Source organism: Dendropsophus ebraccatus, chromosome 5, assembly GCF_027789765.1.
Source record: "Dendropsophus ebraccatus isolate aDenEbr1 chromosome 5, aDenEbr1.pat, whole genome shotgun sequence".
In the NCBI taxonomy this organism is placed as follows: domain Eukaryota; kingdom Metazoa; phylum Chordata; class Amphibia; order Anura; family Hylidae; genus Dendropsophus; species Dendropsophus ebraccatus.
The window spans coordinates 69716042-69741823 of NC_091458.1; the positions used below are offsets into that span (position 1 = coordinate 69716042).

Here is a 25782-nt window from a genome sequence, read left to right on the forward strand (position 1 = left end):
ATCCATTTCTCTACTTCATGCATAAAGTGCTGCAATCATTATTTGTAAAAGAAATGTGGTACTGGCTGAAACGCAGAGTTAGATCTGGTATTGTTTTCAACCACTTTTCCAATATTATAATTAGCAACTTGACATACACAGTAAATAAATGAAACACACTCTGGTCTATATACTTTTTTATACGCCCGGCTTGAATGCCATATTTGTTTAATGTACTTATACCAACAAGATGGTGTAAATTAAAGGGGTTATCCAGTGTTAGAAAAGCATGGCCACTTTCTTCCAGAGACAACACAACTCATGTCTCTAGTTCAGGTGTGGTTAATTGGAACTAATTGATAACCCAAACTGGAGACAAGAGTGGTGCTGGCTCTGGTAAAAAATTGGCATTGTTTTTCTAATGCTGGATAACCCCTTTAAGTGGGTTATCCATGATTAGAAGAAAAAAAAAACCAGCTTCTTTTTTGTGAAAACAGCACCCATCTCAGGTTGTGTGTGTGTATTGTAATTTAGCTCTACTCACTTTAATGGAACTGAACTGTAAACTAAACCTAAACTTAGGAAAGTAATGGTGCTGTTTCTGGAAGAAAGTAGTCATGTTTTGTAAGCCTGATACATTTTTTGAGTAGACTCACACACACCGGATCCGCAATGGATTTCACACAGTGAATTTGCAGCGAAATCCGCTGTGGATCCCTTGCCTGTCATTTTCAATCAGATTACATAATCACAGCAGGATTGACATCCCCGGTGGCCGGAGCATACATTACCTGCTCCACACTCCTGCTTGCTTCCGGGGCTCCTGGCGTCTGGACGTCCCAGCTGGGAACCTCGAAGCAAGCTGGAGTGCGGAGCAGATAATGTCAATCCTGTGAATTTGCAGCGTGAAATCCGCTCTGGATCCGGTGTGTGTGAGTCTACCCTTACAGTTATCCAACCCCTTTAACTAAAATCAATTATACCTGGAGTGTTCCTGTAAGCAACCTATTACATGACAAACAGTCAAAGAATAAAAAGGTAGCATCAAAAGGGCATGCCAATTTACTGGAGGCTACAATCTAGACATGAAGTTGGAGCTGCCAAGAAAATCATTTTTACAGTAGGAAACTGTCCATAAGTGCAAGAATGTATGATAGGGCAACCCTATGTACACTAATGATTTAATAATACATAGTATCTATTTGATGCAAAGTGTAATAGTGCAGGCACCCCTGGAATCAGTGTGCCATATAGGATAGCAGTAAAAAGTATAACAAAGCTTTGTAATGTTAGCCATGAAATGGTTACTCTACTGGCAACGCTGCATATTTGTGAGCCTAATGCATAATGCTTCAGTGAGCACTCTAGAAAAACAGCCTGCAGGAAGAAGAATCCGATTAAACAATTACATGACATGGTCACAGTAACCCTTCTGAAGAAATACCAGCAAATACATATTTAGTGAGGCAATATTCATTTATAGTAAAATGGATAAAAGCAAAATGCTCACATCTCTTAACACTGAAAATTAACATCCAAGTTTAAAAAAGTCAATATTACTTACACATAGTTTCATAAAACTTTATGTATGTCGATACAGTGCTGAAACATAATATACAAATATGCAGGTCAACTGCATAACAGTGAGATATTTAGATTCCAAACAGATACAGTATTAAAGTAGTGCACTGGCAACCCCTTTATTATAGGCTTTGTGTGATAAGTTACCCCACAAAAACATAGCATGCGCTTCATTAAAGTAGAAATATTGCACAAAGATTGTCCTGCTTTTCCAGAAAGCAGGGATGTTCTAATACGCAACGTCATTCATGACAGAGGGGGGCAAAACCAAACTCTTTTTGGAAATCAGTAAGCTGAAGATGGTGAGGGGGTAGCTGTAAGGAGGCTTAATCTTGAAATGTTTCCTTTCTCTTTGATAAGCACTTTGTACTGTATATTTAACATCCACAAAAAGTTTTTGCAATGGTGGAGCCATTGACCTGTCCTGAATAAAAAAACAAGCTGTGTATTCAACAATGTGTTAATATTTTTTGCAATGACTAACTGGATAAAAAATACTGCACATGGGCGTGCCCACTCATATGCCGGACTCTCTGGTTTCCACTGGCAGTGTTACAGCGATCACGTAAAGTGCACTTGTTGCCCACGCAAACAACAAACCATTTGGTAGACAGAATTTTCCCTAAGAAGGCAGCTAAGAAAATGCACAGGGTTTAAAAGTCATCAATAATTCAAAAAAATTTTAACTCATGGAATTCGTGTGCAAAATGGTTGCCCAGTTTGGGTATAACATTAGGGAAATACCGCCATTCAGCCCGTGGATTGAGTAAAAGACAGCAAACAGTACACAGCTTGAGGGGAAATTTGGCAATTTTCTATTTCACTCACTCACTAACGTTCATTGTGTGCCCATAACTTTAATGTCTGATAGTGTGGTTCGTAGCAAACCACACACATTGCTGGTCCTTTCACTAGGCTTTTATACAGTTTGACCTATTGTAATATCAGACACAATGGCTGATACTGCAAGGTATGTGAATAGCTGGAATTGGAGGAACCTCTTAACAAGAATAAAAATCTGGCCTGAATAACTGCAAAACACCATTTAAATGTAAGATTTACAAAAACTGTAAAGGTTAAGAGCTAGTTAGACCCCCATTATAACAACTTTCTTAAACCTTGACATGTAAGAACTATAAAGTATTGTGTCATGAGCCAACTCCTAGGCATGCTTGTTACTGGGGCTCCAGGGATAAAGATAGGGATAACCTAACATATATGAAAACCAAAGAAATCCTATTCGGACCAGACTATAAAGGGGTTCTCCTGCACTTCAGGAAGCAGTCAGATGTGAGCAGCATATATATTATATGCAGTACAAAGACTGTATTCCCTTTGTGGCTATGTCATTTCAAGACCTGCTTAGCATTTGCACACCTATTTCCAAACCTACAACTCGGATGTATGATAAATAAAGATGAGCGAACCTGGAGCATGCTCGAGGCGATCCGAACCCGAACTTTTGGCATTTGATTAGCGGTGGCTGCTGAAGTTGGATAAAGCCCTAAGGCTATGTGGAAATCATGGATATAGTCATTGGCTGTATCCATGTTTTCCAGACAACCTTAGAGCTTTATGCAGGTTCGCTCATCTCTAATGATAAATGAAAAATTTACAACCACACTGGATCCTGCAGTACAGAAGAACGCTAAACATGTACAAAAAGCATACAAGACTGTAAAAGTAGAAATTATCTGGCACTACCACTCTATGGGGCAGTTCAGCAAATCCTGCATCAGATTTTTGATTGTGTATAGACCTTTTAAGATCTACTTTATTAGGATGAGTGGTGTGAAATGAGACCTGGAATTTAGCAGACTACCTATGGAACTAATGAAATATTCTATATAGCTATAGAAAGTTTGTGATGGGGAAATGTGATGCAAGCAGCAAAAGAGTTGGCACCTTGGCCATATCTGTGGATGAAAGTTATGTATATGCTACCAAAAAGCTGGTGGGAAGACCACCATTATTGTATGCTATTGCTACATTGAGGATTATGATCTTACGACTGCTGCTAAACTCCCATAATCCGGCTATACATCTAAAATGATATAAGGCATTGGAAAGGGTCCCCGTGGATATTCAAGATAAATTATTTTGTGAGGTAACCATCTTTGCAGAATAAAAATTTGCAATAACCTACATTTTCAGTATTAATTACTAAACAATATTGACTATCTAGAATAAATATGTAGAACATACATAATGCACATCATTTTCTTAGGATACATGGCACATGGGCTACATGTTCACACCCACAATCCCCCGGCCACTGACCATAGTCATGCAAAAATATACAACAACTAATAGAAAAGTGCCTTTAACCAACAGACACATCAGTAGTAATAAATTAATCCATATTAAATTCAATATAAAAGTTGTTCAAGTTCTTTTTTTTTTCTTTTTTTTGACATTTTTGTATCAGATATGTCATGCAACTGAAATACAATTTCAACAGGCACTCCATGCATTTAGATTGCATTCACTTTATACAAAGTGTTTTAGAATCAAACTCCTTGGCCAGTGAATGAGCGGTACCTGAGGCAGCGTGAACCAAGATTACCCATATAGGTTTGGCTCAATTGCATTTTGGCCTCCCCTGTTGTTTGGAGGTTTGGGCCTCATACAAACTAGCATGTTGACTTTTTGCCATAAAATTATATGTTGTCAGACATTGCAGATGGCAGCTTTACAAATGTGCCAACACGACCCGAGGTGGCTTCTATCTAACCAATAGTCTCTTGGAATCAGTAAAGCCACATGTACAAGTGCAGATCCAAACTTAACCAAACTTTGTAAAAAAAATTTTTTTTTTGCTAACTTTGGCACAAACTGGTAACTCTAAACCAAGCTTTCAATAAGCCAGGCATTTTCTTCCAGCTGTATACAACCTCTTACTGAACCAGTAAACTAAAAACCGTACAGTGCCTTGAAACAACTTGAGCCACTGTCCAAGCCTCGCTCCATGCAGGGACACCAGCAGTGCCTTCACACCTCAGAAAAAGCTGGATTTTTGCCGAGCTCCTTAATTCCCTGTAGAATTCGCTTCATATGACCCACTTTCATTATCCCCAGATCCTGCAAGAAAAACCAAAGAATTTGTTATCCTTAATGCTATGCTGCAAATTAAAAAATTGTGACTTTTAAGAGCATTGTGCAAAAAAACTACAACAGTAACTTGGACTTCAGGGGGAGAGTTTTAATTATATTAAGGGTTTTTCCACTAAAGGGTAAGTTAAAGAACCTGATCAGTGAAGGACCATCTGAAAGAACCCATATAGCTCATCGGAAGAGAGGAGCTACAGTGTTAAGTCAAGTCTAGAGGCGGACGCAGATTTTATCTAAACAGTGAACCTCCCCGGCCACACAATGTGCTGTGGAACTAAAACATAGTCACATGTAATTCAAAGGATTGTGTTACAGTTTCCATGCACAAAAAATATCTAGTAAAACTGCGCAAAAAAAAAATATCAAAAGCAACTCATGTTTTTTCCATTCTTGGACCGTATTACAACATGTCTGGGTTTTTTTGTCACGGATTGCGGATCAGCAAAAAAACTAGATGTATGAATAGCACCATTGAAAATAATGGGTTGTAATGCATTCCGTATTTCCTGGTCAGGGAAAACAGATGAAAAATACTGACGTGTGAATTAGGCCTTAGTGTCAGCATCCAGTGTGATAACAAAGATCTACATTGTCAACTGGTCAGTGACCACCGCTCGGTTCTAAATGTTGAATTTGTTTAGATTCTTGACGGTGGTGAACACCTTGACAGCTTAGAGACACTGCTGTGGTCTTGACTGCCCAGTTAACAGCCAAGGTCCTTATAATGGCATGTTAAATGCTGAAACTAAATAACACTGATAGGTTAGTACTGGGGGAAGATAAGAAAAAAGTGTACAGATTTGTGGATTATGACGATCCATGGCCACTCTGCACCACAGCCCTGTAATGTTACAGGGACTAAATTCATAAGAGATTGCTTTTACAATAATACGCTTAGCAAACAAATCATATTGCATCTTGCATCTGAGTAAATGGATTTTGCCGCATTGTTTTCCTTTTTGACAAAATAAAAGAAATGAGCAGCCCAAATTATGTATGACAGACTTATAAGACATTAATTTCAAGGACATTTAAGGTGATAGAACAATGCAGGTTAATGGAGACAACAGATCAGCCAATGGATAAAATTATGGCACTGTACAATGAAACATTATAAAGTTACGCAGGGCTGATAAAAACAAGCATGTCACAGTAAAGAAATGGTTATTACAGCTAACAAATGAGGAGGAAATAGGAGTTAATCTACTATCTAAAAAATAAAATGGTTTTACAACTTGTGAAGTGACTTGGAAAACTGTCAACCCTAACATAACAACCAAGTTACAGAATCATGGTAATAGTATATACAGAAGACATATCGTCCAGAGTACACATTCATCCTTTGGGGGGCTGCACTAATAAACTAAGGGATCTTTTACACAGCCCCATACAAACACAAACTAGCTCGCATCGGTGCTGACATACAGTGCCTTCAAAAGGCACAATAAATCGTGCAGCTGAATGCGCGAACGGTTACTGCATTGTTCATGCAGACATTTACATGCCGCACAGATAGAGATATAGACATGTTTGGCCATTCAAATATAATGTCATCCTATCTTTCCCTGTTAGCAGTCCAAAAACACTAGTATTGTAAAACAATAATTTAATAGACAAACATACAGTTCCACGGCGCGGTGTCTGGTAATAGACAAACACTTTTTACTAATCTTAGACAAACCCTTTATGGAGACAAAGAAGCAGTAAATATACAACATAAAAAAATATGATAAAAACAAGTACTTGTGAATATTATTACAAGCAAAACTTCTACAATGTGCCTAAGGCAGCATCTCAGGAGGGTGGTGTATAAGACAAGGATTTTCTCCTTGGAGTTCTTAAATTGCTGCATCTTCCCGATTCCTGCACTCAACATAATATACAGTGTGCAAAAAAGGGTCCGTGAAGCCTCAGTTGCGAGTCTCAAAACACGGGAATAGCCAGGGAAGGAAAGCCTGTTGCCAAGGGGTGCCTCCCAGTGGGGAGATCACCAAACCACCCTGATAGGTAGCCCCTAAAGTCCCACTTAGTTTGAGTATTGGAACATAAATAGGGAAATACCAGGGTGTCCTCCTTTGCGTCAAAGTCTAACTCTGTGGTGAGTATCGCGACATGACAAGGGTTTACCAAAGCCAGGCATCCATCCACAGGCAGCTGTTTCAGGGTATTTGCCCCTCCTCAGTGTAGAGTAGGATTCTGGCTGACAGGGGCAATGAAAAATAGACCAACAAAAACACAGCAATCACGGAACTCAGGGAGAGATTAGCGTCAAAAAAATCTAATTTAGTACTCACTCAAGAGACTCCACTGAAACATTGCCCCCTATAAACTTATATATTCATTTGCGAGTCTCAAAACACAAAAAGAGCCAGATATCCCTCCAGGGAAGGAAAGACTGTTACAATGGGGTGCCTCCCAGTGGGGAGATCACCAAACCACCCTGATACGTAGTCCCTTAAATCCCACTCTGTTGCCAGCATTGGCACATAAATAGGGAAATACCAGAGTAGCCCTTTAAGTACTCCATTGGATTTTTTTGTCGCTGATCTCCCTGAGCTCAGTGATTGCTGTGTTTTGTTGATAACATACAGTAGCATAATCTTTACTTAAAGGATCACTTAAAGGAATGTTAAAAAGGTTTATGTGGCTGTGGCAATACAGTAAAAAAAAATATATATATTCTCACCTAGCCCTGGTTCACTGCAGCTCCTGTTTGACTCTACCTGGTCCTCCAATCATCTGTCTTTTTCCTGATTCTGAAACAAGCACTTGATGCAGGACCTGACTTCCAAGGGTCAAAGCCAAAGCCAGGAACAGAGTAAAAACAGAGAACAGGTGTCATAAGGGAACACTGGAAAAAACTCTATCTTCTCTTCAAATCCATTCCTGGCTTTGGCTGATTGCAGTGGTGTCCTGTCTCAGGTACTATTTGGCTGAGAGGGCAGATCCTACACCGAGCGGTAGTCTCCCCCCCACACACACTATGTACGTGCAGTTCTTCACACCGTCCACAAGCTTAGATGCTGCACATTTGATTTATACATGTATAAAACTTGTCTTTCTTCTTTCTGCTCTAAAATCGCTTAATTTTATTGGTGGACAGTGTTGACTCGGCAGGCTTCATGAGAGTTGGGCCCTCTCCCCGGCCAGGAGATGGGGCCCAACTACCGTAAAGCCCTGCCTAGTTGACATTGTTTTTGCAATCCGTTTAACGAATAGGTTTTATGGAAAAAACGAATGCAATTGTGTGTCATCCATTTGGATCGGTTTTCCATTGACTTCCATTATAAAAAAAAATGGATCGAAATGGCTGCATTTTTTTAACCTACAGAGAAGTAGCGTTAGGGTATAAACCCACACACCGTATACGCAGCAAATACGCAGCAGTTGTAATGGTGAAGATTTGATGCTATGTTCAGTTATTTAGATCTAATCTGCTGCGTACTTGCTGCGCATTTGTCGCGTATTTGCTGCGTATCGCAGTAGTAAATACGCTGCATATACGGTGTGTGGGTTTATACCCTTAACTATGTTTTTATGTCTGTTAAAAGTTACCAATTAAAAATGGATACGTTGAACGGATTGCAAAAATTCAGTGTGAACCCAGCCTTACTGTGCGAAAAATCATATCATTTGAATTTAAATGATAATCTTTCCGTGTGTATGCAGGCAATGATCAAATGACAAAGGAAAATTTGTTTGTGTGTCATTGATCTTATTTTTTCAGCTGACCATAAAATCATTGTTCGCTAATTGTTCGGTGTATGTACACATTGTTTATTTGTTCATATAGTGTAGAGTGTACAAACAATTGTAATAACAATCGTAATTACAATAGTTATTGCAATAGTAACTAACGACTATTGTTCCATGTATTACAACAAATGATTTGAGGTTATTCAAAAAAGTGCTCATTTGCAATTGTTATCGGAGAAAGCAATAAAATCACTTGTCTAATAGGACTCTAAGGTGGGTGACAGTATCACTTTAAGGGTCCATTCACACGTACAGAATTTGCAGCAGATTTGAATCTGCAGATTCTATGTTGTGTTTAGTCATTTAGTTACTTTGATATTTGCAGCATCAAATCTGCTGCAGATCATGTTTGTGTAAATTGACACATTAAAAAAAAAAACTCATCTTAAAAGCTGACAAACACAAAGTTTACCTCTTTACTCAATTTTCAAAGGGAGTTTCTGGGCAAAAAAAACTTTCCTTACTACCTTTCTGTATATTAAAACAATAAACAATTGCATACTTGCCTCCCTCTCTGGCTCACTGTGCTCCCCTTCTGCCAGCTTCTGATGATTTTCCACTTCCAATCACAGTGTGGTAGAGACTGAGGTAGCATGGGAAGTCATCAGAAGCTGGCAGCATGGGCCACAGCGGAGACTAGAAGATCTCACATCAGGAGCAGTGAGGAAGCAAGAGAAGTAGGTAAAACCATTTGGTGTTTTAATTCAAAATTAGTCAGTAAAGAAAGTTTTCTGTCTGACCAGTAAACCCCTTCATAGTCTCATTATTAGAGACAAATCACAGGGGTTTATCACACTATTAAAATGTAACATTTATTATACGGCTAAAACATTAACAGAGCTCAACAAGACAAAAAATATACACCAATGTACCCACTGATATAGGGTGCTATCTACATCATATTATATAGGTTGCCTGGACCACAACTGATCCTATGAATAAAGGCAACACCACCCAAAACTGAAAAAAATTGTAGTGAGAAACACATCAACTCCAACCTGACGTACTTGGATTTAGTAGCCAATACACCAACAGTTGACTGATTGGGTTGACAAGAACATGTGAATTGCATGGCATCAGCATTAATCTGACTGTACATGTGAATAAACTTTTAACCCCTGATGAACCATGGCTAACACCAACGGGGAAATGCGTCGGGTTGGTGTGTTTCTCGCTGCATTTTTTTCTGTTTTGGGTGGTGTTGCCTTTATTCATAGGATCAGCTGTGGTCCAGGCAACCTATATAATATGATATAGATAGCACCCTATATCAATGTATATTTTGTCTTGTGGCTTTTTTTAAACATTTTAGCCGAATAATAAATGTTACGTTTTTAAAGTGTGATACGCCTCTGTGAATTGTTTTTGTAATACGTATCCACAGCCCTCCCTCGGTAAGAATTTGCTAACAAAGTCAGTAACTGTCATTGTTAGAGACATTGTAGGCCTGTTTCCTTACCAGGATGGACCCACTTTAACCCCTTTCTGCAAATAGATGTACAGTACAATAAACATCTAGTTGGGTAAAGGAGCTGTGGTCAAGCCATTAGCTGCAAGTGCATGCTATAATATACAGCCAAGTGCAGAGATAATTCATAACTCTTTAACCCCCTGGATGCAGCAAACCACCAATGACAAAAATCACTTATCACTGGATCAAGCACTAAGAAATCTATAATAAAGGTTTGAAAACTGAATAATTTAGGCTTTACGGTTGTATAGAGAAGTCCTCATACAGTATCACTTTAAGCTTGCATCCACCTAAACATTTGGGTCTTTAAGCCCCTAACGACCCATGCTGTACAGCTACAGCATAGCAGCCTGGGCTTTAACGCATCATGAAACAAAAAAGTACAGAAATACCAAAGTAATCCGTATAAGTCCCACAATGGGCCAGAAGGACATGTTTTGCATATTTTTTTTTTGTGGTGGTGGTGGGGCTTTCCAACAAACAGTTTATGACTGGAAAAAGTACCTTTGTATTGCAACAAAATATAAAGTAAAAATAAAGAAAAAAATTTAATTACTATTAAAAATTACAATTACAATTTTAAACATTTAGAGCCTTGAAAAGGAGGATTGCAATGGCAGAAACGTGTTGCCAGAAGACAGAAACACACTCCAGACATCTACAATGATCGATGTACCTATTCAAATATTCAAATGAATTACGATCATTGCCAGTCTGCAAAGATCCAGACTCTCTGACTGTTTGTATTAGCAAAAATGAACTACAAGAATATGTAAAGAAAAGGCAGAATTTTCCTCATCTCCCAGGAGTGTATTACTTGCCTTCTCATAGACAGGCAACTAACTACTCTGCAGACATTGAAGGGGAGGATGCCGGGGTCTCAATGTTAATGATACTATTCTGACCAAATCTAATAAAGTAGAACTCTGTTTAAATATAACACCTAAATAAATTCTGGAATTTAAAAACATAAATAAATAAAAATTGAAGGCTTACTGCAATCTCAAGGTACCCCCCCCCCCCCAAGCTGTGTACCATTCTTTTACTCCTGTGTCTTGTCCTTGGCATCTTTTATGCTCATTTCTCTTCCCCTTCCCTTTCTGGGTTGAACACTTCACAGATCCAGCTCACAAAAATCAACTTCATGTAGCCTTGCTTATACAACTTTGTAATGTATGTTATGTCTGTGAATGGCCCCCTTCCCCGTGTCCCACCACCCCCACCCGTGTACCCGGAAGTGTGGTGCGCTATACTCACCTGTCACGTGCCGACACCCGTCTCCGATCTTCATTCAGTGACGTCTTCTTCGGCCGGCGAACAGCTCCCTCTGTTCGGAATGCTGGCCACCCTCTGCAGCGTCATCCGATGCTCAGCTGCGATTGGCTGAGCATAACTGTGCTCAGCCAATCGCAACTGAGCAGCTGATGACGCGGCCTCGTCATCAGCCGCGATTGGCTGAGCATAACTGTGCTCAGCCAATCACGACTGAGCACAGTTGTGACGCGGCGGAGGGGGGGGGGGGGACGGGCGTCAGCGACTCGGCCGTCCGTCCAAAGATGACGTTTGGCACAAAATGGCGGACGGCCCTTGACACGGATCAGGTAATGTATAATGCACCAACACTTCCAGGTACACGGGTGGGGGTGGTGGGACACGGGGAAGGGGGCAAATCACAGACATAACATACATTACAAAGTTGTATAACTTTGTAATGTGTGTTATTCTGTGAATAATTTTTTAGCGCCGCACTACCCCTTTAAGTATACAAGTATATTGTATTATTAAAAAACTTTGGGCATATTACTTATTTAGCTGTAATTTTGCCTCGCCAGAATAACCCTTTAAAGACTGTACTGGATAAAAGATTCGCACTTTACTCTGTGCTATCCAAATTTTAGACAGCAGTTTCATGTCAAATATTTGTAGATAAGAAGGCTATCCAAAGCCCCTAATACATGGGGCGATGTGGAGAGCAAGCAAGCAACCTGTGTGCTATTACATGCACCAACATCGAGTGAGGAGGAGCGGGTAAGAGTTGGGGGGGACTGTAGGGAGCTGCAATTGTCAGATCATCTGGGCAGCCCATAGGAGACAGCGGCGGTCGGATCGACGGCAGCAGATCGTTGCCAGGCTGATCGTTGGAGTTTCAGCCTGTTGAAAGACAATGATCAGCCGAGATCAAGCATGTCTTCTATTATACAAAGCGATTATCAAGCATGTCTTCTATTACACAAAGCGATTACTAGCCATAACGACCGATAATCGCTTCGTGTAACACTTGAGAGCAATGCTTAACACTCAGAATCCAAAAAGAGATGTGGTCTTGCACTACCAGAGTTATTGATTCGACCTGCTGGTTTTGGCTCCTAGTCCTTATCTAGACACATTTAGGTCTCATTCACACTATCCGTGCCGTGATCCGCATGAGGATCGCAGCACAGTTCCCCTAGCCGGTGCCCTCACCGCCCCCCCGGCACATATCCCCCCCACCTGGCCGCAGAGATGACAGGAGAGCATGATGTGCTCTCAGCAGACAGGAGAGCATGATCTGTGCCGCAATCCGCACTATGTCATGTCCTATTTTTTCGCAGGTCGCGGTCATGTGAATGGCCACATTCACTTCAATGGGCTCTAAAATTGTCTGTGGTTGCGGATCCACGACCACAGACAATTTCAAGGGATGTGTGAATAAGGCCTTAGACTGCATTTACAGGGTGCTCACTCTAATGAAGAGCAAGATTGGTTAATAGTACAATAAGCAGAAAGACAAGCGACCCTCATTATTACATTCTGAGCAATTTTCTTTATTTTAATGCGGTTACAAGTTCATAGCAGGAGTGAGAGTGCTGTGAGTGCAAGGCAGTGACGGCCTGTTTTGTGCCTTACTGGCACTTCTTCGGGCTGCACAGCTTTCTGTTTATTGTACTAAAATGCACACCAGCTATTGCAAATCCTTGTAACAGAAGGACAGCTTCCTCCAGTACAGGAGCTGTTTCTACAGGGTGACTTTCCATTCTCGTCTGGCAAGTATGGATCCACAGTGGGATTCAAATTACCTTGGTACAAAGCAAACAGTTTCATTACCTACGCTTAAGGGTGACCCTCAAAGAGGTGGAGAGTTTTTTTTTTTTTTTTTTTTTATAATCTCAGCCCTCTGGAAGCTCCACATCAGCCAGAAAGCTTTTACATAGGTGCCACTGCCGCCTTAAATTCAGTGTCACCGGTAAACTTGTATGATGCCCTGTCCAGTCATTGGGTTACCATTAATAAAATAAATAATAAACCTTGACACATAAAAACTCAGTGCCACAAACAGAGCAGAAATAGTATCAGCATTATGATATGGAGAACATGAATATAAAACATAATATTATGCAGTGAGACATGATGGATGCATAAGTTATTGATGGAGAAATCTGCCACACTGCGTGAATGGAAAGACGTCAATAAAAACACTGATTTTTCACCTTCCACACTGATCCCACTTTATCTGGAATAATACCAATTTCTTTTTATCAAAGATTTTATTTTGTAGATTTATTTAGGTTATGAACTTATTATACAGACTGAAGGCTGTGTTCATGATACCAGTGATGCTGATGTTGTAGGCTGCAATGGCAGTGTAACACATAAGGGAGTGCAGGCCACAGAACAGTGCAGATTAGTATACAGAGAGACTGTCATTTAAGCCAAGCTACAAGCACATAACAAGAAGGGGACAGGAAAAGAGGTGTAATTCCCACGAGAAGGGAAAATCTTAAGAGAGTGGAAAAAGTAGCACAAAGGAAATACCTTAAGATCCCGCCTTTCCAGATGCACTAGCTCTGAACCTCGGATGTCATGACGGATGAAGATTTCTTTGTACTCTCCCAAACTCAGCAGATCCAGCCAAGCTGCAACTTCATCTGTGCCCCATTTTTGAACTAACAAAGTTAAGAGCAAAACCCCCTTAATTTGTACATGCACAAATGCATAACAAGCATAGGTTAGGCCAAAGAGTGGAAAACAGAAATGCAGTGCTAGCAAAGGGAAAAGAGAAAAGGTATCAACTCAACAGACCTAATGGTTTGATTTGTTTTGCATGCAGGTTAAAATCAACAGTAATTCCAACAAATGTCTGTACAAGGACTGGGTTTGTTGCTTTGCAGCCGTGCTTTCAGCTTCATCTCTCACTAAGGCAAGTTGGGTAGTACTACTAATAGTAAACCATCTGTGAACTACAGAGAATTTGCTCTACAGGTTAGGATCAGTGGTGCAAGGTACACATTTGCTGTAAAATGCTACCATAAAGGTACAAGATAGAATTGAGCAGGTTCCAGGACACAGCTCAAACATATAACACAGAGTTCATTATCCATACACAAGTTACTGTATTACTGGTATGAGCAGAGAGACAGCATTTACTGGACTCGTAATACTCAGCTGATCATAGACTGTGGGAGGAATAAATAAAGATTGTAAAAACCAAAATGGTCTGGTTTACCCATAACAGGCAATCACAGCTCAGATTTCATTTCTTTACAAGCTCTATTCAAATAAAACCAGAGCTGTGAATTGGTTGCTATAAGCAAAACCAGGCATTTTAGGTATTCACAGTTTGTGTTTTTATGACAGACCTGGCCATACATAACAGAAAATATGGCTGAATGGGATCCTCCTGACCTGACTCATCCTGATGGCAGATATCAGACTAAAGAAGGATGGGTCATGCTGGATTTCAACATGTTACTTGTCCCTTCAGGAGACATACCACAGTCTGTGGCAAGGTGGTTATTTTAATATATCGGTCTAATATATCCTGACTAGAGATTAACGAACCGGGTTCGGGTCCATCCGAACCCGAACTTTCGGCATTTGATTAGCGGGGGCTGCTGAAGTTGGATAAAGCTCTACGGTTGTCTGGAAAGAATGGATACAGCCAATGATTATATCCATGTTTTCCACATAGCCTTAGGGCTTTATCCAACTTCAGCAGCCACCGCTAATCAAATGCCGAAAGTTCGGGTTCGGATCGACTCGAGCATGCTCCAGGTTCGCTCATCTCTAATCCTGACAAATAGGCATAGGGATGGAGCTGCAGTGGCATGTAGTCATTATGCTGCCCCCGCCTCCATCCAGTCACTCACGCTTAATTGGCATTCTGAGTACTGGGAACTTAATGCAAAGCCCAGTTATTAGGATCCCAAGGAAGTGTGAGTGCACAGGAGGAGGGCCATGCTGCCTCCACCCTCCCCCCAACCACTCACACTTGATTGCACTTGGGGATTAAACACTGGTATTTTAAAAATGCCACACAACAGCTACAAGGTACTGGGGGGTTTACACACCACCAGGGATGTGACTGACTGATTTTTTGTGTATTAGCTTTCAGCTATAATATTCTGACTAGAATCAAATTAATTTAATTTTCAAAAACGTAAATCTTCAAAACAGGATTAAGCTTCAAAAAGTTGAAGGTAGGCTTACGGTCAGCTGCGAATCACATTTCAAACTGCTGACACTGTTAGATGGCTGTTAGGTTAGGGAGACACATGGTACCTTTTATATATCGGTCTCTGCATCGATAACATAGAAAAATGCTTTTAATCTCCAGATTAAAAAGGTTTTCCCAAGCTCCTCATCTGCTGCCAGCTGTAATGCCTCCTTGCTCGCCTTCCCAGCACTGTCCCAGCTGAAATTCCCAATCAGAGTCAGGTATGGGAGGAGGATCAAGAACACATTGCAGTTTGCAGCAGAAAAGGAGTGTAAAAAACCTCTGACAGCAGTCAGCAGTTTGGTACATGAATTGCGATTGACAGATTCCCTTCATGCTCACTGCTAACAGACCCAAGGGTTTCAGGGCTCTAAGAGGAGCCCAAGGCTATGCAAAAGTCAAAATTTTATTCCAAGCACTGAGATCATTTTCTAATTTCTTAAATGTTGAAGGAAATTTAGGCCATGAGCAAAGAGAAGTCTTTCTGGCCTTTTTTTTTTAATGATAGTCTACCCATCAATAAACATACGTATAGGGGAGGATCCAACAACCCACCAATAAGCTGTCTGTCACAGCCATGGTACCCACAATACAGGTACATTGTAAAGTGGACGTACTGGGTAGTGCAGCTACCTTCTTCACTTTAAATGGGAGGTGAGTTGCAGTAAGGCAGCCCGGTCACAACACAATAAATAGAGCTGTCTGCTTCTGGCTCCATTCACTGTATATACAATTGCTATGGTTCTGGCCAACTACTGATCAGATGGGGTGTCCACTTTTGAAACCGCCACTGATCAAATACTGGCGACCTATCCTGAGGATAGATTATCAATAAAAAAATTGCCAGAAAATCCCTTTTATATATAATTTGGCTTTTCATTGCAATATAAATTAGCTGATAACCAGGTTTGTTGCAGAACATGGATATTACGGATTTCCTTTACTTGTACGGTGCATCTGTGCTGACTATGTCTCCACGTGTGCAGAAAACTTGGCACCTACTCATTTCAAAATGCAGCAAGTTCTTGGAACCAAACTTATCAAGGCAAAAAACACATTTAGAAGGAAGAAGTATGAACAAAAAGTTAACACAGAATTTGCCAGCTACGCAAATCATTTTCTGCACCAATGCCTTGTTAAGTTTAGTCATGCAAGGTTTCTAGGAATGGATGCCAAGGACTGATTAGAATACAATTATACAGGAAAAACCTGGGCAATATATGATTTCTCACAGACATAATTCCTCATTGCGACTGTTACTGAGCTCAGAACCTGGTAAACCAGGGAAGAGAGAAAACACTCAGAAAGATGAGGATTATATGTCTTACTAGGCTTTTTGTTACAACCTGATTGAGTTATAATCAAACTATCGATGAAAGGGGGGGGGGGGGACCTGCAACATGTTACTTCACGCTATGTAGGCAGCAGGCTGATTAAAAGTTTGCTGGGCATGAATGTATAGATGGGTTAGCAGCTTATCTTCCAGATTGTAGGCCAACACTGGTGGAAATACTGGCCGATCTAAATCCAAAACAGACATGCCTGCTCCTTTCTTGCAAAGTGCACCTTAAAGGGCAGTACCAGGTATCATTGAAATAAAATTATCACATTAATATGTGCTAAAACCCTAGAAGCAGACAGAAACATTGATAACACTGAGTAGAAGTTCTTATACGGATCAGTCCCATAACCTACCACTTTCAAACAAATGGATGTCCTTCAATACTAAATAACACTGTGCATATAAAAGAAAACCAAAGCATGTTTCCAGATATGCAGCTGGATGCACATCTACTGTACAACTTTAATACTGCGTGGTAGCATCATGTGCAGAGCAGGCTATTGCTGTTGTTTAATACTAACCAATAAGGTGTAGTAATATGTGTAAGTGGCAGATTTTAGACATTCTACATACACAACCTCTAACATGGTACAACAGACAGTATCCTTACCTTGGTAAAAATCAACAGAAAGACAAGTACCAATCTAATCTAACAGATACATATAGCTAACTGCATACAGGAAATAAAACTGCTAGGGTTTTACCCATAAGACCTAAATAGAAGCTTTAGCTTTTAGATTACAAAAGGTTGTCGGACAAATTTGTATCTAAACATGTATTAAAAAGGTAAAATACACACTAATCAGTTATCAGAGCTGTCCTTTATAAACATATATAGATATGAGTATTAATGGCTATGACTTTACCACAATATACAGTGATGAGAAACAGTTTGTGTCTCATCAAAGGATGACGTATCATGGAGCAGACAACATAAACCCAGTGCGCCATTCTGTACCAACACTACCAAGACTGGCAGACACATACCAGGCTGAGGGCTGGTCTTATGCTTCTGAGCCTTCTCCTTTTTAAACTTTGGCACTATACGAAATACTGTGCTTCTACTGTTCCTTTTTGTATATTCCAGGGGAGGATCCTGTTTAAAATAAGAAAATACTATGTTAGCACAGTAACATTATTGCAGGAAACGCTTATTACAGTAACATCTGTAACATACTCAAAGTCCAATAGGTAAAGATGACATTATAGGGGTTAATCCATAAAATAGAATCAAAAATAAAGTCCTAGGAAAGCCTGATTTGAAGACAAGGAGAGGAGGCATTGATACACATTGCTTACACCAGAGAGTGCTGGGGAGCAGACATTCCCGCTGCTTTTCAGAAGCATTAGCGAAAGACATATGAGCCAGCGGGGCAGTTCCCCTGTAACACTGCAGCTGTAAGGCCAAGGGCCATATTACACAGCCTGATATTAGGAACAAGCGAGCGCCAACCTGTTGGGGAGGGCCTTCATAGACGATCTTTACATTGTCCAGGTAGCCTGGTCTGCTGCCACTACTCCTATTGCATGGAACTGCGGCCAGTAGACTGTCCCTATTGTTATCTGCATTTTGGTTCATACAGAGAGGCAACGATTGTGCATGTGGGCTGATTGTTGCCAGGGCCGGACTGGGACTTAAAATCAGCCCTGGCAATCAAACCCCAGCAGCCCACATACCATATCCTTCCCTATATATCATGGATAGCCGTGTAAAATACGAGCTGTAGCAAATTCTGCTTCATTTAGCCATGTCCCCACTACTCCCCTAAACATGTGAACCCCACCATCAGCACCTGAAAATAATGCTATAACATGATCTGCTGATGATTTGATGCGGCATATATATGCATTCATTTCAACTGATTAAATAAGAAGCATCAAATCCGCATTGGATTAGGTATGAACGTGCCCTTACAGGAAACCTGTGGGCTCTATACCAGGTACACAGCTGTAGATCCCAGCGTATAGGTCAGGGACTGGACCTTTAGTCCAGTGTAAACCTCTATAATCATTCTTTTCATTACCAGCTGAAGTGTCACAGAGGTGGAACCACAGCAGCACCTTCTGCCCCGCCCCTGCCTGCTCTGACTGATGGACATATAGGGTGCTGCTGCTGCCGCTGCTGTTGTGAAACTTTAGTTGGAAATGAAAAGGACAATTATATAAGTTTACACTGGACTAAAGGTCAGTGATATCTCCTCACACCTGTCTGCTGAGATTTATAGCCCTAGACCTGGTACGGACCTCACAGATTCCCTTTATAGGAGAAAAACATGGCCACCTTCTTCCAGAAACAGCGCCACACTCTTCTTCAGTTTGTGTGAGGTATTGCAGCTCAGTTCCATTGAAGTGAATGGAGCCAAGTTGTAATAACCATACACAGTCTGAGGACAGGGGTGGTGCTGTTTTTGGACAAAAGTTACTATATTTTTTAAATCCCTTTTATCCTGACTATGTCTGCACTCCATATAATGGCGGTCAAAGCTACATAATAAGCTGCTAGATAGCCATTTCCTACTGGATATCTATCTATCTCCTATCTATCTATCTCCTATCTATCTATCTATCTATCTATCTATCTATCTATCTATCTATCTATCTATCTATCTATCTATCTATCTCCTATCCCCTATCTATCTATCTATCTATCTATCTCCTATCTATCTATCTCCTATCTATCTATCTATCTATCTATCTCCTATTTATCTATCTCCTATCTATCTATCTATCTATCTCCTATCTATCATCTATCTATCTATCTATCTATCTATCTATCTATCTATCTATCTATCTCCTATCTATCTCCTATCTATCTATCTATCTATCTATCTCCTATCTATCTATCTATCTATCTCCTATCTATCTACCTATCTATCTATCTCCTATCTATCATCTATCTATCTATCTATCTATCTATCTATCTATCTCCTATCTATCTCCTATCTATCTATCTATCTATCTATCTCCTATCTATCTATCTATCTATCTATCTATCTCCTATCTATCTACCTATCTATCTATCTCCTATCTATCTATCTATCTATCTATCTATCTCCTATTTATCTATCTCCTATCTATCTATCTATCTATCTATCTATCTATCTATCTCCTATCTATCTATCTATCTATCTCCTATCTATCTATCTATCTATCTATCTATCTCCTATCTATCTACCTATCTATCTATCTCCTATCTATCTATCTATCTATCTATCTATCTATCTATCTATCTCCTATTTATCTATCTCCTATCTATCTATCTATCTATCTATCTATCTATCTATCTATCTATCTATCTATCTATCTATCTCCTATCTATCTCCTATCTATCTATCTATCTATCTATCTCCTATCTCTCTATCTCCTATCTATCTCCTATCTATCTATCTCCTATCTATCTATCTATCTATCTATCTATCTATCTATCTATCTATCTATCTCCTATCTATCATCTATCTATCTATCTATCTATCTATCTATCTCCTATCTATCATCTATCTATCTATCTATCTATCTTTTTTCTGTGCATGATAACACTGTCATAGTTAACACCAGTAAGCAAATATTATCACCATACTGTACACGTTACTGCCATACTGTCACTAAGCAAACCCACCAATATTTCCTATACTAACAGTATATAAGTAACAAATAATATCACCCCACCATGAGCACGGCCATTATCACCACATAGTGACTAATACCTCTACACTGTGACTGAATACAATCCACTATATACAACACTAAAATTACCAATAATACGAGTAATACCATCACACCATGCCCACTACTCCCACCATACGGTGACTGGATAATACCACTATACCATCACACCATGCCCACTACTCTCACCATACAGTGACTGGATAATACCACTATACCATCACACCATGCCCACTACTCTCACCATACAGTGACTGGATAATACCACTATACCATCACACCATGCCCACTACTCTCACCATACAGTGACTGGATAATACCACTATACCATCACACCATGCCCACTACTCTCACCATACAGTGACTGGATAACACCACTATACTGGCACCAAATAACAGCCACTATCTAAAGACCAATATTCTCCCAAAGCAGCGACAATAGAACACAGATGTTACACTCTGTCCCTCCAGCTGTTACAGAACTACAAATCCCATCATGCCTGGACAGCTAAAGCATGACGGGAATTGTAGTTTTGCAACACCTGGAGGGCAGGAGTGTGACACCCCTGATACTGAGGCAGATCCCAGCTGTATAAAGGTTCTGCAGACCTTACAGGTGATTATAGTGCAGTTACATCCTGTCACTCACAGTAGGCGTCTTCTCTGCACTTTTCCTTTTCTTCTCCATCTGGCTCCGGTCATCAGGAAGGCTTCTCTGGCCATGACTCCTCTCCACGGGATCTGTCAGACAGACATTTTAGGCTTCTTGCTCCAGCAACATCCTCATCTATAAATTCCCCCATATAGAATAGCCCCCCCTGCATCCCCCCATATAGAATAGCCCCCCTGCTGTACATCTCCCTATATAGAATAGCCCCCCCCGCATCCCCCTCCCATATAGAATAGCCCCCCTGCATCCCCCTCCCATATAGAATACCCCCTGCATCTCTCCCATATAGAATACCCCCCCTGCATCCCCCTCCCATATAGAATAGCCTCCCCTGCATCCCCCTATATAGAATAGCCCCCCCTGCATCCCCCCATATAGAAAAGTCCCCCTGCATCCCCCTCCCATATAGAATAGCCCCCCTGCATCCCCCTCCCATATAGAATAGCCCCCCTGCATCCCCCTCCCATATAGAATAGCCCCCCTGCATCCCCTCCCATATAGAATAGCCCCCCTGCATCCCCCTCCCATATAGAATAGCCCCCCTGCATCCCCCTCCCATATAGAATAGCCCCCCTGCATCCCCCTCCCTATATAGAATAGCCCCCCCTGCATCCCCCTCCCATATAGAATAGCCCCCTGCATCCCCCTCCCATATAGAATAGCCCCCCTGCATGCCCCTCCCATATAGAATAGCCCCCCTGCATCCCCCCAATATAGAATAGCCCTCCCTGCATCCCCCTCCTATATAGAATAGCCCCCTGCATCCCCTCCCATATAGAATAGCCCCCCTGCACCCCCTCCAATATAGAATAGCCCCCCCTGCATGCCCCTCCCATATAGAATAGCCCCCCTGCATCCCCCCAATATAGAATAGCCCCCCCTGCATCCCCCTCCCATATAGAATAGCCCCCTGCATCCCCCTCCTATATAGAATAGCCCCCTGCATCCCCCTCCCATATAGAATAGCCCCCTGCATCCCCCTCCCATATAGAATAGCCCCCCTGCATCCCCCTCCCATATAGAATAGCCCCCCTGCACCCCCTCCAATATAGAATAGCCCCCTGCATTCCCTCCCATATAGAATAGCCCCCTGCATCCCCCTCCCATATAGAATAGCCCCCTGCATCCCCCCAATATAGAATAGCCCCCCTGCATCCCCCTCCCATATAGAATACCCCCTGCATCCCCTCCCATATAGAATAGCCCCCTGCATCCCCTCCCATATAGAATAGCCCCCTGCATCCCCCTCCCATATAGAATAGCCCCCTGCATCCCCCCAATATAGAATAGCCCCCTGCACCCCCTCCTATATAGAATAGCCCCCTGCACCCCCTCCTATATAGAATAGCCCCCTGCACCCCCTCCTATATAGAATAGCCCCCTGCATCCCCTCCCATATAGAATAGCCCCCTGCATCCCCCTCCCATATAGAATAGCCCCCTGCATCCCCTCCCATATAGAATAGCCCCCCTACATCCCCCTCCTATATAGAATAGCCCCCTGCATCCCCCTCCATATAGAATAGCCCCCCCTGCATCCCCCTCCTATATAGAATAGCCTCCCCTGCATCCCCCTCCTATACAGAATAGCCCCCTGCACCCCCTCCCATATAGAATAGCCCCCCTGCATCCCCCTCCTATATAGAATAGCCCCCTGCATCCCCTCCTATATAGAATAGCCCCCTGCATCCCCTCCTATATAGAATAGCCCCCCTGCATCCCCCTCCTATATAGAATAGCCCCCCTGCACCCCCTCCCATATAGAATAGCCCCCTGCACCCCCTCCCATATAGAATAGCCCCCCTGCATGCTCTCCCTGTGTGGCCACATGTGAAGGGGTTAAAAAAAAAAAAAAAACATTCTCACCTCACCTCGCTCCCAGCAGCTTCTTTCTCCGGATCTTCAGCAGCTTCTTTCTGCTGCAGCAGCGTGGCGGCGGCGGCTGCGGCTCTCCTCTCTCTCCTCCAGGTCCTCAGCGGCGCGTCAGGGAAGTGACGTCACCGCTGGGGGCCTGGTGGAGGTGGCTGCAGACGTGCCTGCGCGCGGCACGTCTGCGGCCCTTGGCACTTGGGGGAAGCACAACGGGGCGGAGACACGCCACCGCAGCCCCCTCCCGCCACCACAGCCCGCTCACCTCACCCCGGCTGGCCCGCTCCTGACGTGCTCCGCCAATCAATGAGGGGCCGCTGCGGCCCCACGTTGATTGGATTGGAGGAGCATGTCAGGAGCGTGCCGCAGCGGTGATTTTTTTTTTTTCCATTAGACAGCCCGGGCGGCCCACGGACTAGTAATCTGGCCAGCCCAGCGGGCATTTGCCCGCCTTGCCAGATTACCAGTCCGGGCCTGATTGTTGCCTTTCTGCATGAGTTATTACAAGAAACTATTATCGGCCAGGTATGGCCAATAATTGCTTCATGTAATAATACCCTAAGAAATTGTGGTAAGAGTTCAAGAGTGACATATGCAACCAGGCTCTTGCTGCAAGTACCCACAGGCACTGAAGATGTGTTCTCTACTTTTTTTTATTTTTTTTTATTTTAACCCTTTCCACTTCCACAAAAGTGAGTGGTGGTGGTGGTGATAGGATGGAGCAGCAGTATGGACTCATGACCGCAACTCACGTCAAGAAGGGGACCAGGACCAGTTGCAAGAACCGTGACGGTACCAGTGATCACACTCCTAGCAATATCACATTCCTCACTTAACCTGTGAAAAGGCAATAAATGTTGCTTGTGGCACTACCCTTTTATTATACTGTATTTATTTTCATGCATATGGTTGTGTACACATACACATAATATTTTTTGTGGAATAACCCCTTTATTAATGTGCCCTGCAAAAATGCATGTCATGTACCTCCTCCTCATCTGGCTGTAAGACATAGTAAAGCCAGGGAATCTCCGCTAGCTTGGTTAATTCTACTTCCACATCATGCAGTGCATTGGACAAAAGCTCTTCATGGTGGGCTTCCAGCTGCTGCAAAACAAATAAGAAATCGTGAAAATCAAATACTTATTGCTATTATCAAGCATTAAAAAAAAGCACAGCAACTTTCTTGCAAACAGCACCACTCCTGTCCTTAGCTTGTGTGCTGTATTGCAATTCAAACACATTAAACTTTAATGGAATAAAGTTGCACACCCAAACTGAGGACAAGAGAGTTGCTGTTTCTAGAAGAAAGTGGCCATGATTTCCTAATCCTGGATAAGCCCCTTACGAATATCTGATGAATAAGAAAATTGCAGTGAAAGCAGATGGTCTGTCTTTATACTGGTGGAGCTTCCTTATGCTGGCTTTGAAGCATAGATTAAGTAGCAAAAATATGATGGTAAATTAGTTTGATCTTAATTTGAACTTGTACAGAAATCAAGCAAGTGGCTTACCAGCTGTTAGAAAACTAAACTTTGCATGATGGGAGTTGTACTTTATTAAAGGAGGTAAGTTAGTAATTGCAATCAATTTCCCCCCTTCCCCTGCAGAATACCGGGTTTTAGAAAATGCTGGACTTCTCCTTTAAGTAAATCATTGTTACCTCTGTAAGAATTGTATGGAATATGCCAAAAACTTACCAGTGGGACTCTCCCGACCAAGAGAGATTCTGTCTCATTGTGCAGTGCCTTTACATTCACAGCTACCTCTATGGCAGTATTCCTAGTAAGATTCTATAATTGTAAAAGACAAGAAGTTGCTTGGTTTGAAAACAATGGTGAAACATCATAACACATTTTATCAGCGGGCGACCATTTTGGAAAACAGCCTTCTTTCAATCGAATTTCCTCAGATATAATCACGTTGGAGGCTGTACCGCCTCGAATAATCCCCCCCCCAAAATCCCCCACATGGTGACCCTGGTGGGACAGTGATTAATAAAGCATGGACACCAGCAGCTCTGTGCTGTAGCTAATATAAGGGGTCCCAGCCCTAATTACGGGCGGTCTTACTCAGTGCTAGTTATCTTTGTATAAATGTGCATAAAGAGAAAGCTGTCAATTACTGAGGATGACCGATCACATGACTACGTAGCGCATGTCATAGAGACATGTCCAAAGTTTTGATCGCTCCAGGTATGACCTGTACCGATCCGGAGCACTAAAAATACAAAAGAGTCAGTCTCCTAATGTAAGTCTAAGGAGCCCAACTCTCCCCACTTGTTTTCACGATCGATACAGGTCCGAACACTCAAATCCGAATAGATCAAAACTTTTCACATGTCTCTACGTTTTTACAAATGACAGGTACACTTTAATTGTGGCAACAGAATAATATCTGATACTGTACCATATGATACTATAGGGAGTGGAACTATAGGCTATGGGATAGGCATCCTTACATAAAACAAACTCATCCCAACCACTACTAACCTACCTCGGGAAATCTGGGATTGGCTTTATTCAGTGCATGTGAGCAGGCATTCACTGCATGTGCCAACTCCTGCTCCAGCAAACCATGAGTTTTTGCAGCTTCACATATTCTGTGGGGGAAAAAAAAGTATATTTAACTATGATTTTCAGATCTATATCTATTCAGTAGTGTACTAGGACACCATCCTGATGGTATTTCATCATATAAAAACAAGTTGAGACAGCACTTCAGTAAAGATCAATTCGTGGCTGCTTTATTCACCAAACTATGCACTGTTCCTGCCATGCATTGATTAGCATTTCATCATAGAAACTTAGTTGTGTTCACTGGCTTCTGAAGGACAAAACATCCTTATTTATAAAATATAGAAAAGTG

The 25782-nt window shown here is 41.7% G+C and overlaps 1 protein-coding gene across 7 annotated transcripts in view; it reads right to left on the reverse strand.

The window, feature by feature from the left end:
* DGKH (diacylglycerol kinase eta) overlaps nucleotides 1–25782 on the reverse strand; it is a 206233-nt gene continuing 180451 nt past the window's right edge. For 6 of the 7 annotated variants that reach the window (XM_069970557.1, XM_069970558.1, XM_069970556.1 and 3 more), the window contains 6 exons: nucleotides 25411–25516; nucleotides 24615–24707; nucleotides 23902–24021; nucleotides 17701–17809; nucleotides 13691–13821; nucleotides 1–4641 (listed from right to left, as the gene is read on the reverse strand). In XM_069970557.1, the coding sequence (XP_069826658.1) occupies nucleotides 4552–4641; nucleotides 13691–13821; nucleotides 17701–17809; nucleotides 23902–24021; nucleotides 24615–24707; nucleotides 25411–25516 (649 nt within the window). In that variant the 3' untranslated portion in view covers nucleotides 1–4551. The remainder of the gene's footprint in view (nucleotides 4642–13690; nucleotides 13822–17700; nucleotides 17810–23901; nucleotides 24022–24614; nucleotides 24708–25410; nucleotides 25517–25782) is intronic. The other variant, XM_069970559.1, reaches the window with a different exon arrangement.